At 40.6% G+C, this 16,059-nt stretch overlaps 1 protein-coding gene across 3 annotated transcripts in view; it reads left to right on the forward strand.

The window, feature by feature from the left end:
* Positions 1-8,879, forward strand: part of LOC122456296 — a 45,891-nt gene extending 37,012 nt beyond the window's left edge. For 2 of the 3 annotated variants that reach the window (XM_043495030.1, XM_043495031.1), the window contains 2 exons: positions 5,513-5,726; positions 7,804-8,879. In XM_043495030.1, coding sequence (XP_043350965.1) covers positions 5,513-5,726; positions 7,804-7,982 — 393 coding nt within the window. In that variant the 3' untranslated portion in view covers positions 7,983-8,879. Of the gene's footprint in view, positions 1-5,512; positions 5,727-7,803 lie in introns of those variants that run through there. The other variant, XM_043495032.1, reaches the window with a different exon arrangement.
* Positions 8,880-16,059: the final 7,180 nt, after the last annotated feature.

The raw sequence follows: 16,059 nt of genomic DNA on the forward strand, positions 1-16,059 counted from the left end.
CCAATGGGAGATGCCAAGGTGAGGTGTTGATGCTAAACTCTGCCTCATCTCTCAGAGATAGGGACCTATATGTCTGGGTACAGGGAGGCATCTCCCTCTGCTTGGGGTTCTCAAAGCTACCCACCCTCTCTTGGTGTTAGGCACCTATGTTTTTTTAGCAAGAAGCTTGGGGACAGAATAAGCTCTCTTGTTATTCTTAGCCCACAGGGTAAGATACCCACTTGGGATGTGGGAGACTGCTGGTTCAGATGCCCCACTCCACTAGAGAGGGGAAAGGGATTTGAACTGGGATCTGCCATCTCTCAAATGAGTGCTCAAACCAGTGGCCTATGGGATATTCTGATGAGGTAGTCCCTCTCCTGTTGCAGCCATTCCACTGTGGATAAAATAATAATAAATTCCCTGAGCCAGAGGGAGCTCACAAGCTTGAGAATGATGCTCTGACCTGGTGCTTTGAACACTCAAGGGGGAGATCCAAGATCTAGTCCCTCTGCTTCAATTAATTTTTAATTATTTAAGAAAACTTAAGCCAGAGAGGGGAAAACTTCAAAAAGTAATGAGAAACTGACAGCTGGGCAAGGAGAATGAATGGAAGACCTCATCCAACCTGAAATATAGCTGCTGTTCATTTTCCAGCTGTAGTGCTGCCAAACAAAATACATTTCATGTTCTCTTGCTATCAGGGGGTTGGGGTGGGGTGGGGGAGGGGGACGACACCAACCAAGCAAAACAAATATCACAAATACAGATGTTCTACTTCTCTTCAATGCATGTAATATTTGTAGGTCCCTTTTAACTTTATTGGAGAATTGTTCACTTCTTTCTTCTAATTACAATGAAGGAGTAGGGTTGGTTTCTGTTTTGTTTTATTTAAATGAAGTGCAGTGTTTTCCTGCCCCACTCCATGCCTCCACAAATGCAGGTTTGATGATGCAGATAAAAATCTAAAATCCTCCCCCTTTATCGGTCACATGGAAATTAGGATACTGCAATAGCTTGAAAATGAGGCAACCAGTTAAATGACCAATCCAGATAAGGAGGGTACTGTTAATGGCTCACAATTTTCTAGTACCGTAATCACATTCATCTAGTGATCAAAATTCATCTATTCATCAAAATAATTAACAGAGCTCTCTGATACCCATAATGTTATCTCAAAAGTATTTGAATGGAGAATGCTCTACTGTGTTAACCCATTTTAAAAATAAATGTAATGTTGCTGTCACAGGGCAGGGCTCCCTCACCCTGGATTCCTTGCTGCATACAGTCCTTACGCACACCTGTGGCAAGTTCGACACCATGTTCTTTATTTCCATTATGTTATCTAGTGTAAACCAGGCCTCATGTCAAAGAGTTAGGTCAACGTAAGCTGCCTTATGTCGACCTAACTCTGTAAGCATCTACATTAAAATGTAGCTCCACCCTGATGTAATTTGCCCACTACACTGACTTAACTCCACCTCTTCAACAGGCGTAGTGTTTAGGTCAGGGCAGTTAGGTCGATGCAGTATCAGTGCAGATACTTAATTGCTTACATCGCCTGTTGCTGCCTTTCAGAAGTCATCCCATGGTGCTCCACACTAACAGTTGAATCAGTGCAAGAGCTCCTGGTGATGATGCAGGCCACCTTAGTGTGGATATGCAAAAGCAATTTTATTATTATGGTGGCTGTATGTCGACATAATGTAGGTTGACTATTTTGTAGTGTAGACTTGCCCCAAGTCCTTGATCCCCAGGCTTGTACCTTCTTTTAGACATGGGGCATGGTGACGGACTCTTACCTGCCTGAGATCCTCAGTTTCTCTGGCCCTCCTTAAGCTGAATCATCTTGTTGTTTGGTTAATCATCTGGTCCTTAAACAATTATCTCCTCAGTTTGTCCTAGTGGTGACACTTGCCAAGTGCAGAGAGTGGTGAATGAGCCTTAGGCTATACACACTCTGTCACAATTTAAGGAGCTTGGGTATAAATGACCCTTACTAAGGCTAAAACTCCCAGCATTTATCCACTGGCAGATGCTATGGTGAAGTGAACTGGGGAGCTCATCTTTGGGTACCTCTACACTACAAGAAACAAAACAAACCTCATAGCAGTGAGTTTCAGAGCCTGGGCCTACAGACTGAGGCCCATGTCACGATGCTAAAAATAGCCATGTAGATGCTGTGCTCAGGCTGGCACGGAGGCTTGCAAGCCCACTATACTTCCCAGGCTTTAGAGCCCAAGTTTCGGCTTGCGATGGAATGTCTACCTGGCTATTTTTAGTGCTGTACTGTGACCCCAAGTCTATAGACCCGAGCTCTGAGATTCACTACTGGAGGTTGGTCGTTGTTTTTTCCAGTGTGGATATATCCTTAGTGAAGGGACCACAGTTAAGTCAGACAATAAGGTAGTTGACTCTTTATAGCCAGGCTGAATAACAGAAGAAAGAAAAGGGAAGAATCATGAGGTTCAAGAGAGGGAAGAGATGTCTGGTTTCCTACTGCAAGTGAGTGAGTTTGAAGTTACTAAATAACTATGCAAAAATGCAGCTTCAAGAAACATCAGGCACTCTAACAGGTTGATATACGTCACTGCTATATGCTAGCTGGAACAATAATCCATTAGGAAATCAAGAACCCCCCAAAAACAAGATAGAACCTAAAGTTGAGGTGAAGCCCAAAGAAAAAAGTTAGCAGTCTTTTCCCCCCAATTACATGGAAAATCAGCTATATTTCTTGGTGGAGGAGACAGGACTGGGACTTTTATTAGTAAAAATATCAGCTGAAATGGCCAATTCCTTTCATTTTACAGAAATCCACTAAAAATATAAATGTTCTCTATGGTTTTGCCAGTTCTGTGAACAAACTACAGACATTTCTATCCAGTAGGAAAAAGGACCATCTCCCTAGCCATAAAGAATCCCTATCATTCTGACAGCTGCTTAGCAAAACAAGTGTGATTCAGAACTTGAGGGAACCTGAGTGCTGACTGGCTGTTTAGAGCCAGGAACTCTGGAGTTATATTTTCAACTCTGCTGCGGACTTGCTGCATAGCCTTGGCCATGTCACTTAATCCCAGCATCTCAGCTTCCGCAAAATGGAATTCATGGCCTTGAACCAACAAATCACTTGAGCACGTGCTTTAACAGACTTGAAAGGAACTTAAGCACATTCTTAAGTGCTTTGCTGAATCACACCCATGACTTGCACTCTAGGGGTGGTGTTAGGATTGGTTAGGGCTGCACCCTTCAACTTTGACACACATAAGTAAGGTTTACTAATAGGAGTAGTGTCTCATTGACTTCAATGGAACTATTAATATGAATAAGGATTACTTTACATGAATAAGGGTTTATAGGGTTGGGACTTACCCTGCTCCTACTGAAATCCATGACACAACTAGTATTGGCATTACTGATAAAGGATCAGGCCCAGCTATTGATGGAAAGTGCTATGTAAGTGTTGAGCATTGTGATGCTATCTTCTGGTGTTAGTATTCCTTTTTTCTCCCCCTGTAGTCAACAACAACAGTTCTGTAGCTTCCTTGCCTTTTGTGTTCTAGTCATGGCTTCATTTTGCTTATAAAATTATGGCCTATTTTCTTGCTATTCATTTTTTCCTGAGTCATAATTTTTGTGCTAAGAAATTGGTTTGTTTAGAAAAGCCAGCTGATGATCACCCATTTGTGTGTGTTGGAGGTTGGGGGGGGGGCGGGGGGAGGCGGAAGCCTCTTACAAGTGAATTGATTCTTTTGATTCTAGTTTGTACATGTAACTGAAGATAATTCAGTTTCAGGGAAAAGTGCAGTGATATTATTCCATATCATGAGATTTCTTGGATTTCCCCCCACCCACGCTCATTTTAGTAATAACCATACATTGCCATGCAACCTGTGAGAACCTGGATTTAGCATCCGATATTTGCAAAAAGTAAACAAAGCTTCTTCTGATATCCAATTCCTTACATAGCAAATGGTTTAAGCAAGCAAGCCCAAATCAAATCATTGTTTGAACATAGGACATAGAACATTCTTTGAACATAGCATTTTGCTTTCTTTTAAGAGACACATTTAGATCTTAGAAGTAAAAGAGCAGTGTCATGCATGGGGGTTGTTTGTATTGTTATCAGTGTATAGAAACTAAGGATAACACTGATCAGGAGTAAAAAAGAAAAGGAGTACTTGTGGCACCTTAGAGACTAACAAATTTATTTGAGCATAAGCTTTCATGAGCTGTAGCTCACGAAAGCTTATGCTCAAATAAATTTGTTAGTCTCTAAGGTGCCACAAGTACTCCTTTTCTTTTTGCGAATACAGACTAACACGGCTGCTACTCTGAAAACTGATCAGGAGTGAAGATTGCTGCTAGTGATGGCTTTTTGATGAAGAAAGAGTGCTTGTGATTAATATTCATAAACAATTGTAATGATTTTATTACTTCTTTTACTTATGCTCCATCTCCTTGATTTCTTCTCTGTAACTAACTAATTAACTAATTCTCTAAATCCAGTTTTAAAGCCTTTACAGTGAAAACTTCATTTGTTTTCATTTTTGTAGTTAATATTCAACTCCATCCTCCTTTCTAAAGGGGCTGGTAATCACATTCCTGTTCCATTTTTAGTAGTTTATTATTACTGCATGTTTATTACAGGAGTGCCTAAAGGCCTAATCAGAACCCATTGTGCTAAAAGTTGTACAGAGGCAAAAATGATGCAGTCCCTTCCCTCAGGAACCTCAGGGGCCCCCAACCTGCAAACTCTTCCCCATGTTCTTAACTTTTTTGAAGTCATTTGGGCTATTCGTGTGTAAGGCTAAGATTTTGTCATGGGACTTTTTAGTAAAAGTCATGGACAGGTCATGGGCAATAAACAAAAATCGATGGAAGCCATGACCTGTGACTTTTGCTGCTGCGACTCTGTTTTCCCCTGCCACCGTGGTGGCTGGGAACTGTCAGGCTCCCCCTCTGCCCTCGGCAGCTGGGAGCTGCAGGGTGACCATATTTCCCAAAGCGAAAACGGGACACCCCCAGCCGCTCACCGGAGGCATTCCCCTCCCTCCATGCAAGGCTGTCACCCGTTGCTGGAACCCTGAGGAGGGTCCCCTCAGGAGTCTGGGAACCTTGCAGAGGGCTACCTGTCCCTGGAACCCTGCAAGCTCCCTGCTGGCTGCCAGCGCCACAATCCTGGTGCCCCTTGGGCTGAAGCAGAGAATGTCAGGGAGGTCTCTGGAAATCACTGATTCTGTGACTTCCATGACCTCCAAAGATAGCCTTATTCATGTGTAAAATTAGGCATGTGCATAAGTTTTTGCTGCATTCAGGGAGGGGGCCCTAATTTTCTTCTGCTCACTCTTCACTCCCACCTTTTTCCTTGCCAAGTGCAAGACATTAATCTCTCTCTTAGCCTCTGATCACCCAACATTGTGGGTCTGTGTAGATGCAGAACTGCCTAATATGCATGCACAGATGTTTGTTGGGTGCGCAAATGTAGGGTTTGCAATTAAGATTGTTACCTTTCACTAGTCACTGTTTTTTTTAGATAATGAAGAACATATTCCACCAATCTTTCAATGCCTACAAGATGGATATTGAACCTAGGGTGAATGAATTGACTCTACATCATGTCCAGTGTAGTAGAAGACTCTTTGAGATCATGCTTTCTCATAGGAGAGTTACAGCAGCCTTCATTGAGGGGGACAATGTAGTGGTCACTGTGGAAGGAGAAGCCGCCAGAGTGCTGAATTTTGACACTGGTGAGTTGGAATTTACATTAGATTTGTAGGCATAATACCACAATAGAAGATAGAAAGGAGAAAAACATCCTATGTACACAAAATGAGACAATTTACCAGTATTATTCAGTGTCAGTGATTGAGCAATCTGGGTGCTCCTATGAAGGTAACCAGAAGTACAATTATACGGACTTTAGAACAGTCAAACAGTATCTCAGCTGAAATAACAAGCAAATCAAGGTCAGATAGTTTCCCACAAGGTAATAGTGAGGGTAATTAACCATTGGAACAGTTTACCAAGGGTTGGGGTGGATTCTCTATCACTGGCAGTTTTAAAATCAGGATTGGGTGTCTTTCTAAAAGATATGGTTTAGTTCAAACAGGAGTTAATTCAGGGAAATTTTATAGCCTTTGATATGCAGGAGAGTGGACTAGATGATCACAGTAGTCCCTTCTGGGCTTTTAATCTAGGAAGCTATGACAAAAATCACTGTTGCTCCTCACCAGCCTTGACCTGTGGTGTAGCTACGGGAAGAGCCGGGGAGCGGCCGCTCCCCCACTGAGCACAAGTGGTGCCTTGTGAATGTCTTGGTGCCTTTTAAATCTTCCCCTGATGAGGGAACAGGGGGAGCGAGCCAAAAAAAAAAAGTAGGTGCCACCTGCTAGGGCGTTTTTACTCACCTGGTGGCGCTCCAGGTCTTCTTCGGCACCTCAGCAGCAGGACCTTCACTCACTCTGGGTCTTCGGCGATGGGACCTTCAGTGCTGCCGAAGACACCCGGAGCGAGTGAGGGCCTGCCACTGGAGCGCTGCTGGCTGAGTAAAAGCACCACAGAGGGTGGCGCCTTTTTTTTTTTTTTTTGGATCGCTACCCGTTCCCTCCATCTCACTTCGTGGCTGCTTGAAATCTATCTGTTATAACTAGAGCAACAGAGAATTGTTTAAGAAGTTATCCAGCTTTATCTTCAATTTGTTTTCCATATGACTGTGTTTCCAGCAATGCAGGATTCCATGGATGTTGCATTAACAGATTGATCATTCAAACTATGTACAAGATTGCTTCTGGTTAGAAATATGAAAATTGAACCATACTTATCAGTAAGGTCCATTTGAATCCTATTTCAACCTCAGTATTTGAGATTGTTTGTTTGTCTCTGTATGCAAAAGATACAAACTAAAATTAATTTATTGGACATCCTACCATTCCTAAAACTGAATCTGAATAAAAACTAAGGGATCTAGAAAGCTTAAATGGATCTTGCAATAACTTTGAATGATCTTAAACTGGAATTAAATTAAACAATGATATAGTAAACTTGTTTTATGGCCTACATGTAGCCTCAAACAAGCTAGCTCGGTCTATAGCTCTGCTATAGAAGTAAATGTGAATATTACAAATGGGCAACAGTCCAATATTACTACAGATTTTCACTCATTTCCCAGTGGCTTTAAAATATAGCCCCATGTACACTGTGTAGTCTAATCTTGAGGCATGAATCATGGAGGCAAGATCTGTATCTTTATAAATATAGTATGACTGCTGCTGATAGTTGATCATTTGAGATCAGCGGAGAATTTACCATATCTCTAAATTGTGAATTCTGACAAATAGACATACCCTCTATCAAAGGGGCAAATACATTCTTTGCCATATCATTGGCAGTGGCAGAATAGCCACTGGGCCCCCCCTACCAGGCTTGGGCCCCCCACCAATTGGGGTCCCACCGGCTTCTGCTGCCCGGCGGGTGGGGCAGGGAAAACCCCCAGGCTCCCCAACCATGGCCCCAGTAGAAGCCGCAGACATCTCTTCCATCCCCAGTCTCTGGCAGACAATACAGGCCCCGATCCAGTAAAATACATAAACACATACTTTAATATCTTCTCAACTTTAAGCGCTTTGCTGGATCAGGGTTGCCAACAGATTATATATAATCAAGTTTAAATCAATATTTCTAGTGATGAAATCTATAAGATGCTTGATTTTGATTGCTTAAAGCAAAGGATATCAACAACTACTTCATGTGCTAATTGGCAAATATTTCAGTGTGAACTTAATCGCCATTTCTAAATGCCTTTTTATTTTATCCACTTTCTGGCAGGCTGTGGAGTTAATCTTGGACTGAGAGGCTTGGAATCCTTGGAAGAATTAATTTACAGGGTTGCTACAGCATTAGATCAGAATGATATCTTTGAAGCACTGTCTGCCAAAATACGACACTCCAAGCAAGTGTCAGAGGATTTTAAGCAGAATGGATTATTTATCACTGTTTTTGAATAAACAGGAGGAAGGAACGCAATGCAGCACTGTGGAGATCTGGGCCTATTTATAGGACAAACAAAATGAATGGTAACTCTGCATAACTCTGACTGCAAAAAAAATTCAGGACCTCAAATTCAGCACAGCTATCTGAAATTTAAAGGTTGAGCAGGCCCCTTTAGGATTCAAAGTCACTCTTTTCCCCCCAATGGGGGAATTGATGTTCTTTTTGGTGATCCTACAGTCCTCCTTCCATGGAGTAGTCTGAGTGACTTCACTGGGATGCTCATGTGATATGGGCTGCAGGGTCAAGCCCTTAATAGGGAAAAATAATTGTGGCTTCATCTTGTCCTCTGAGTTTGTGGTCCAACTCCTGTTGAAATTATTGGCAAACTTCCCACTGATTCCAGTGGTGCAAGCCCCAGTTCTGCAGTGTGATGCACATGGGCAGATCCTTGGGCCCACATGGAACCCCACTGAAGTCATGCCTTAAACTCAGATGTCTGGTTGAGGACTCATGTATCTATTTCCTACTCTGGAGTAATATAAATGAGATGAGAGTAATGCTGGTAGATTGGGGAATAAATGTGGATGAGTGGCAAAGGGTTTGCTGCTCTCTTGATAGATGGTGTGTCCCCCACTTGTCAGAATTTGCAGTTTAAGGGTAGGGTTAAATTCCCAGCTGCTCAAAGAAAATCAAGTAGTAATCGCCAAAACATAATTGTAAAAACTGCAACTGTTTCCTTCGGGTGTAAATTCTGTTGTCATGGTTCAAGTTAGAGCTGGTCAAAAAATGGAAAATAAAATGGTGAAAGGTATCAGTTTGAAGTAATTTTTGTTCTATAGATTTTGGAAGGGAAAACCTTTTTTGTCTGAAAACGTTCACAAAAATTTTCAATAAAAAAACCTTTCAGTTTTGAATATTCTGGGGGGCGTCCTTCCTATTTTGGGGGAAGGGTTGGTGTTTCTTTCCCTCTTCCCCTCCCCTTTTATCCCTTTTCCATTTTACCACTCAGAAAGGGTTTGTTTTAAAGGTTAAACCAGTGTGTACTGTATCAACTTGAATTACGAAACAAGTATTTGAGATTTCTACTTACTACTGCAACAGGCAAACTGGTGTAAACCTACAGTCAGTGGAATCTTAGGAAGGTTCTTGTACAGATAACTAAATATTCACTAAATGTATCCTCAATTTTCAGAAACCCACCTTCATTAAATCACAGTTTTAAGGTGAAATTATTTATTGTATCAGGCTTGTGTTTGTCAAAAGGGCAAATAACTGCTATGGTATTTCTACCATATATATATTTATGCATATATAATATAAATCTAAACTCTTGACATCCTTGTTTCAAGGCAGAATTTAAAAAGTCAAAAATATGTATTTCATAGTGTGTGTGTGTGTACAGATGATTTTAAAAAAAATTAGTTTGAAACAAGAATTTCAATAATTTGGCCTGGATCCATAAATGGACTTAAGCGTTGCAATGCCTAACTTCTAGGTGCCTTGAAAATCACTGAAATCTACAAATCCTGAGATAGGGGCCTAGGCACCCTATACCATGCATGGGGAGAGACAGGCACCGAAGAATGGGATCTATAAAAGCTGGCATGCTAGACAAGACACCAAGTAAGTTAGCGAATATCAGATGCCAAACAGAGGGAGTTTCCTAAGCCTCACTGCTCTTAGGGAGATAGGCACCTGACTCCAGAGGTTCCTGACTGTGTATCTTAAGTGCACATAGCCCATAACTCCCACAAGTCCATACTTGGGTACCTAAGTGACACATGCGTCACTCCGCACAAAACATATGTGAGGCCTCTTCATCCACCTGGCTACCTTTTTGCCCAGAGTTAGGGAGCTCACTTTGGATGTGGGAGACTCGTTCAATTCCCCCCTCTTCCCGATGGAGAAGGGATTTGAACAGGGATTTCTCATTTCCCAAGTGAGTTTCCTAATTACTCGACTATGGGATATTCTGATGTGGGCTGTTTTCAGTCCTATTGAAGCTGTTTCATTGTGTACTAAATATGCAGCGGGCCACAGAGAGAGACTGAGAATGACTTTATAGTCCAAGTGAGCAGGAGTTTTGTAGATCAACCTAAATACTGTAATTGAGTACAATATTCATCTACCATAATGTACTATGGATCAAATTATCCTTCTATACCCCATTATACAACAGTAGCATTTACATGATTTGCTGATTCATACCCCATCTATATTTTGGGAGGGATTACATTAATTTAGGTACAGAACACATCTCTTCAAAATGTCTTAGAAACTTTTTTTTCTTGAGAAGATGGACCTTAATTCTCTGATCAAGGCAGATTATTCTGTTTTGTTTTTTGACTTCTGTTTACATCCACACTTCTGGATGCACACTATACCTGATTTGTGAAGAAATATAAAGCATTAAAATGTATTGTATATGGTAAATGCTTTTTATGGGAAAAAACCACACAGAATTGATGTACTGAAATGGATAGGCAGAGGAGGTTTGTTCTCTCTTCCCATCTTTTGCTAGTTAGGTGCATGACTGTGGGCAAGTCACTTAACTTCCATGTCTCCGTTTCCTCTTTGGCAAAATGGGAACAATGATTTACTCACCTTTATTAAGTGCTTTGAGACGTATGGGTGAAAAGTGCTATATTAATGGTAAGTATTATCCATGAAGTGGTAAATTAATCATTTTTTTGTCTTAGCTGCATGACACGTGTATTTAAGAAAGCATAGTAGTTTAATTTAACTTGCATATTTTTTTCCTTACAATATCACTTTGTGATGAGTCATATGTGTCCTGTGAAATTTCAGGATTTTTTTAAAGGGCTGCTTCATTGTGATTATCTAGACATTTTCTAGTTCCATGTTATTGTGACTTTTCATTTTAATAAAAATGTGAGGGACTTGAAGGTTAAACTTATAAAGTTTCATGAAAGTTGGTTTTGTAATTGCTGCAAAGAAGTACTTGTATTTGGTGGCTTGTCCAAACAAAGGTAAGAGAAGAGAGATTATCTTGGTGATTTTAAAGAGTAGCTGTCTGCAGTGTATGTGGGCAGGGAGGATGTAAAAAACATTGCTATATGTCTATTTATTTATTACTATTTTCAAAACTAAAATAGTATAGGTGTGTATGCAATTTTGGTACACAGGATGTAGATGACTGATGACAGAAGGACTTTATTACATTAGGTAACTCAGCTCAGTGTTTTGGGGCTTATGAGTTTACACACTGAATCTTCACTAATGCTGAGATGACTGAATGTTGTAAATGAATCTGTGCTTTAGGTTGGGATTGTGTGATGTGCCTAAGTGAGTTAGGTGCTTCTGAAAAACTCACCCGAGTCAGAGTGTTGGGATAAGAACATACCAAAAGTATACTAAATCTGAAAGGATGCAAACCTAATGAGACACCCCAAAATCATCAGAAGATTTGTGTTTAAATCCCAGCCCTATCTTGTTTTGCGCCTGCAAACAGTAGCACCCAGAATAAATTGTTGGTGTAAATGGCAGAATTTCCATTTCTAAGTTTCTGATTGTGCCCATAAATGAGTTAACTGTTAATCATTTTTCACCTGCAGTTATTTCTGGGTGAAAAGTAGGAAGCAGCGATTGAAAAGTGGGTTTTGAGTGTGGAGAGAGAGCTGGACTGGAACTCAGGTCTTCTCCTGGCTCTGCTTCTAGCCTGCTGGGTTACCTTGAGCAAGTCGCTTCAGCCCATATCATCAAAGGTAGTTAGGTGCCTAACTTCCTTGAGGATCTGGACCTTCACCGTTTGCCTCAGTTTACCCATCTGTAAAAGGGGGATAATGATACTGATTGCCTTTAAAAAGTGCTTTGAGTTCTACTTATGGAAAAAGCTGGGTGTTATCATTTGTAACTTACCATTATAAATATAAATATTACTACTCCCGAAGCAGTAATATTGGATACATGGATATTTCACAGAAAACATTGTAAACCATGAGGGATACCATAAAGGTATCTCATATAGACATGAGGGCAGGGATTTTAAAACAAAACTTTTTGTATTTTATCTTTCATACTGAACAAGTCACATGAAAGAGAGTAGTTATTTACAGTGCATGTGTACATATACACACGTCTACTTTGAAACTTGCTGACATTCTGTGTGTGATCTGAAGTGTATTTATACATTTACTTTAACATAATCCATTGTGATACTGCCTAATTGAAAATGTCCATTTGTATCATTGTCGCTACCACTGTTTTACAATTGCAGGAAATTTTTTACAAAATGTAGAATGAAAGGTTTCAATGAAAGTTACAGTCTATCAAGTATTATTATTTTGGTTAAATTCATGTATCACTGTATCTAACGTTATGAATATTGGATCTGTATCTGTATCTCAAATGTGTTTGTTCCTGGGATAACACCTCCAGTCTTGCCAGCCCATTGTGAATAACTATTCAAGCTTGAAGAAAAGGAGGACTTGTGGCACCTTAGAGACTAACATTTATTTGAGCATAAGCATGAAGTGAGCTGTAGTTCAGGAAAGCTTATGCTCAAATAAATTTGTTAGTCTCTAAGGTGCCACAAGTCCTCCTTTTCTTTTTGCGGATACAGACTAACAGGGCTGCTACTCTGAAACCTATTCAAGCTTGATGGGCCATTAAGAAGAATTAACCCTTCAGATATCCATAGGAAGAGGCTGTCTCAGCAAGAATATGGGTAAGTCATCAAACAATGTAAGGACATGTGATATGCTCAGGTGCCCTGGACTCCATCTTGGGTCAGTAACTTTTCACAAACAAAGGCTGTGAGCTTTGTTTGAGCCAGTAAATTTTCAGGCATGTAGCAAAGGGTATAAAAGATGCCTGAGATCTCCATTTTGCCTCTGCTGCCCTCATTCTCTGGACTATGGATATAGAACTAAAAAATTTTTGGAAGATACCAAAGAAATTTTACAAGCCTGCAGTTTATTCCATTGTTGCAACAAACCTGATATAAAGACTTTGCAATTATTTGTATGTATATGATTTATTAACTTTTCTTTTAATAACTAAAATCTAAAGTTTTATTAGTAAAAGATTGGCAGCAGTGTGATTATTAGGTAAGATCTGAGTTATATGTTGACCTGGCTATGTGGCTGATCTCTTGAGATTAGAAGGACCTTGTATTTGATTAAACTGGTTTTCAGTAACCACTCATCATAGAATCCACTGTCTGGATGGTGAGACAAGGGCTGGAATGCCTAAGCAGACTGCATCTTTGACTTCCTCATCACACTGGTTTACTTTTGTAACTGGTTTGCTATAATCTAATGATAGAATAACCCCCAGGTGGGGTAACTCTGCCCTATTTCTCAGCAGATTGTCCTGAATCTGTTATTCCTGACTGGGGCACGGTGACACCCTTTAACACTGAATGACTCTTTACTAGGAGTTTAAATTTAGCATACTGTTAGTATAGCTTAGGATACATAGATACTTAGGTTGGATATCTTAGATGCTTGGAAGAGGGCTGGCTGACACAACTCATTTCCATATTCCCATTAACCTAGCATTATGAAACTTCAGCTGTTGATTGTTGGGAGGAGGTGGTGAGGAGAGAGGAAAACACCCTCAAACTAACTGCTTTCTGCCAACAGTCACCAATAAGTTACTAGTTTTATGAATTTCAAACCTTGGAGCTACAATCTTGAAACAAGTGATCTTTTTAGCTATTAGGCTGATCTGGAATGCTCTTCTGTTATAGATCACTTGTGCAGGCACTTCCCAGAGCTGGCAGGTCAGAGGTGAGCATGTCACTGAAGTGTCCCTTCCCTTTTGGATGCCTGCACCTAGCAGGGAGCTTGTTGCAATGCTTTTTAGTACTCCCAGCCCTGTTACTGTAAGTTCTCTGCTGTGAAAATTGGCTCATCGATAGCCAACACCTCTTTTGACTGATTGACATGAGAAACTGCTTCAATGTCACTTCGCAAAGGGACCTTCAAAGTGATGGAAGGGCAGGCCAGGAAATAATTCCTGTCTTGCAGGCAGACAGGTATGTGTATGCAATTACTGGGGAGCAGGTGAGCTGTATAGCTCCAATAGTGCATATTCAGCTTTATTTCTTTGTCTACAGTGCCATCTGCTGAAATCTCCAATAATTACATTTACAGCCCAGCTGTGTACACACAAATAGATACACAGACACTCTCACTTTGATACAGGAGACAAATCCTATATCCCAAGTACTCCAGACTCTTATCAGCATTTATCAGTCCTGGCTCTAACCCCACTGATGATACATGCCATTACAAATGTTCACAGGCAGCAGGCCTGATTACTATTTATAGTTATTAGGATTTCAGATTCCACAGATCTGGAAAAGGAACCATGGAGACTGCTCATTTAGGTGGTCTGAAGACACTGAAGAGAGGGGATTTTCCCTGAAGAAAGTTATGGTATATTGACACCACACCAGGCTGAGCGCCACGTAAGGTATATATCCTTGTTCTTCAGTCCTTCAAATGGAGGTCTCGTCAAGCTGTAATCTGTGGTCATAAAGTTCTCAAAAGTTTGAATCCTTTAGCAAAGCATATGCTCGTGTTGTCTTAGATTATTTTCCTGGCTTAATGAAGTTAAGTTTTCCTTTATAATGAAACTTGCTTTTGTGGTGGTCCTTTCACCTGAGGCCTATTTTTTGCTTTCACAAAGAAAGATACGGTCTTGTGTTTAAAGCACAAAACTGGGAATCTGACTTATTCCTAGTTCCACCACAGACTTGCTATGTGGCCTCAGGCTTGTCACTTAACCTTGCTGTGATTCAGTGCCCCAGCACCTCAGTGAGGGATAATACATCTCATGGGTGTGGTGTAACTTAATATAAAACGTATTAAGCATTTTGATAGTTTCTGATAAAAGCTGCTATAGAACTATAAAGTATTATTCTAAAAAGTCCCAGAGAAAGAAATATAGAGACTATTGCTTGTCTAACAACAAGCAGTAACTATGGGGTGGTACCAACTAACAGTATCAATACTGTGGTCTAATAACTTTAGCCCCCGACAAGTTATTGCATCTCTTGGTCACTTCCAATATAAGCATGTTGCTTGGCTATGTTTACCCTCACCTAGTAGGTGGTTTATACATTGAACACTAGACCATAACTACACATAGTCATGATTTTACTCTCCATGATTCAAAGATGAATGACTGGCTGGAGAATTAATGCAAAGGGGCACAATAGTTATCATCACCAAATAGCCATACATCACTACAGTCATCCTGCTGCCCAGTCTTGGGAAATGGGCCAAGTAGTGGCCATGCTGAGTGCTCCTAAGTGCCAGTAAAGTGAAGGCAAGAGCTGAGACTTATCCAAGTGTCATTTTGGATGCAGTTGTTGTCTCTGAGAAAATGATAAGTGTTGTATTTCTAGCCGAGTAAGGGCAAAGTAATGCAATGTTTGCAACCAGAGAAACGAAAATGGGCAAATGGAGCAAAAAGTAGTCAAGGACAAAGCAGTGGTCAATGATTTTTCCTTTGAACCAAAAAGGGATTAAATAAATCATCAGGTAGGGTAAATCTGGGGCACCTGCTAGTGTACAAAAGTTAGCAAGCTCAGTGATCCTCATACATGTTGTCAAGGTTCCTTCCCCACTCTGAACTCTAGGGTACAGATGTGGGGACCTGCATGAAAGACCCCCTAAGCTTATTCTTACCAGCTTAGGTTAAAAGCTGCCACCACCAAAGTGTTACACAAAGAACAGGGAAAGGGCCCACTTGGAAACGTCTTTCCCCTCAAAATCCCCCCCAAGCCCTATACCCCCTTTTCTGAGGAAGGCTTGATAAAAATCCTCACCAATTTGCATAGGTGAACATGGACCCAAACCCTTGGATCTTAAGAACAATGAAAAAGCAATCAGGTTCTTAAAAGAAGAATTTTAATTAAAGAAAACGTAAAAGAATCACCTCTGTAAAATCAGGATGGTAAATGACTTACAGGGTAATCAGATTAAAACATAGAGAATCCTCTAGGCAAAACCTTAAGTTACAAAAAGACACAAAAACAGGAATATACATTCCATTCAGCACAACTTACGTTATCAGCCATTTAAACAAAACAGAATCTAATGCATATCTAATTGCTTA

This window comes from Dermochelys coriacea, chromosome 12 (genome assembly GCF_009764565.3).
Source record: "Dermochelys coriacea isolate rDerCor1 chromosome 12, rDerCor1.pri.v4, whole genome shotgun sequence".
Classification (NCBI taxonomy): Eukaryota; Metazoa; Chordata; order Testudines; family Dermochelyidae; genus Dermochelys; species Dermochelys coriacea.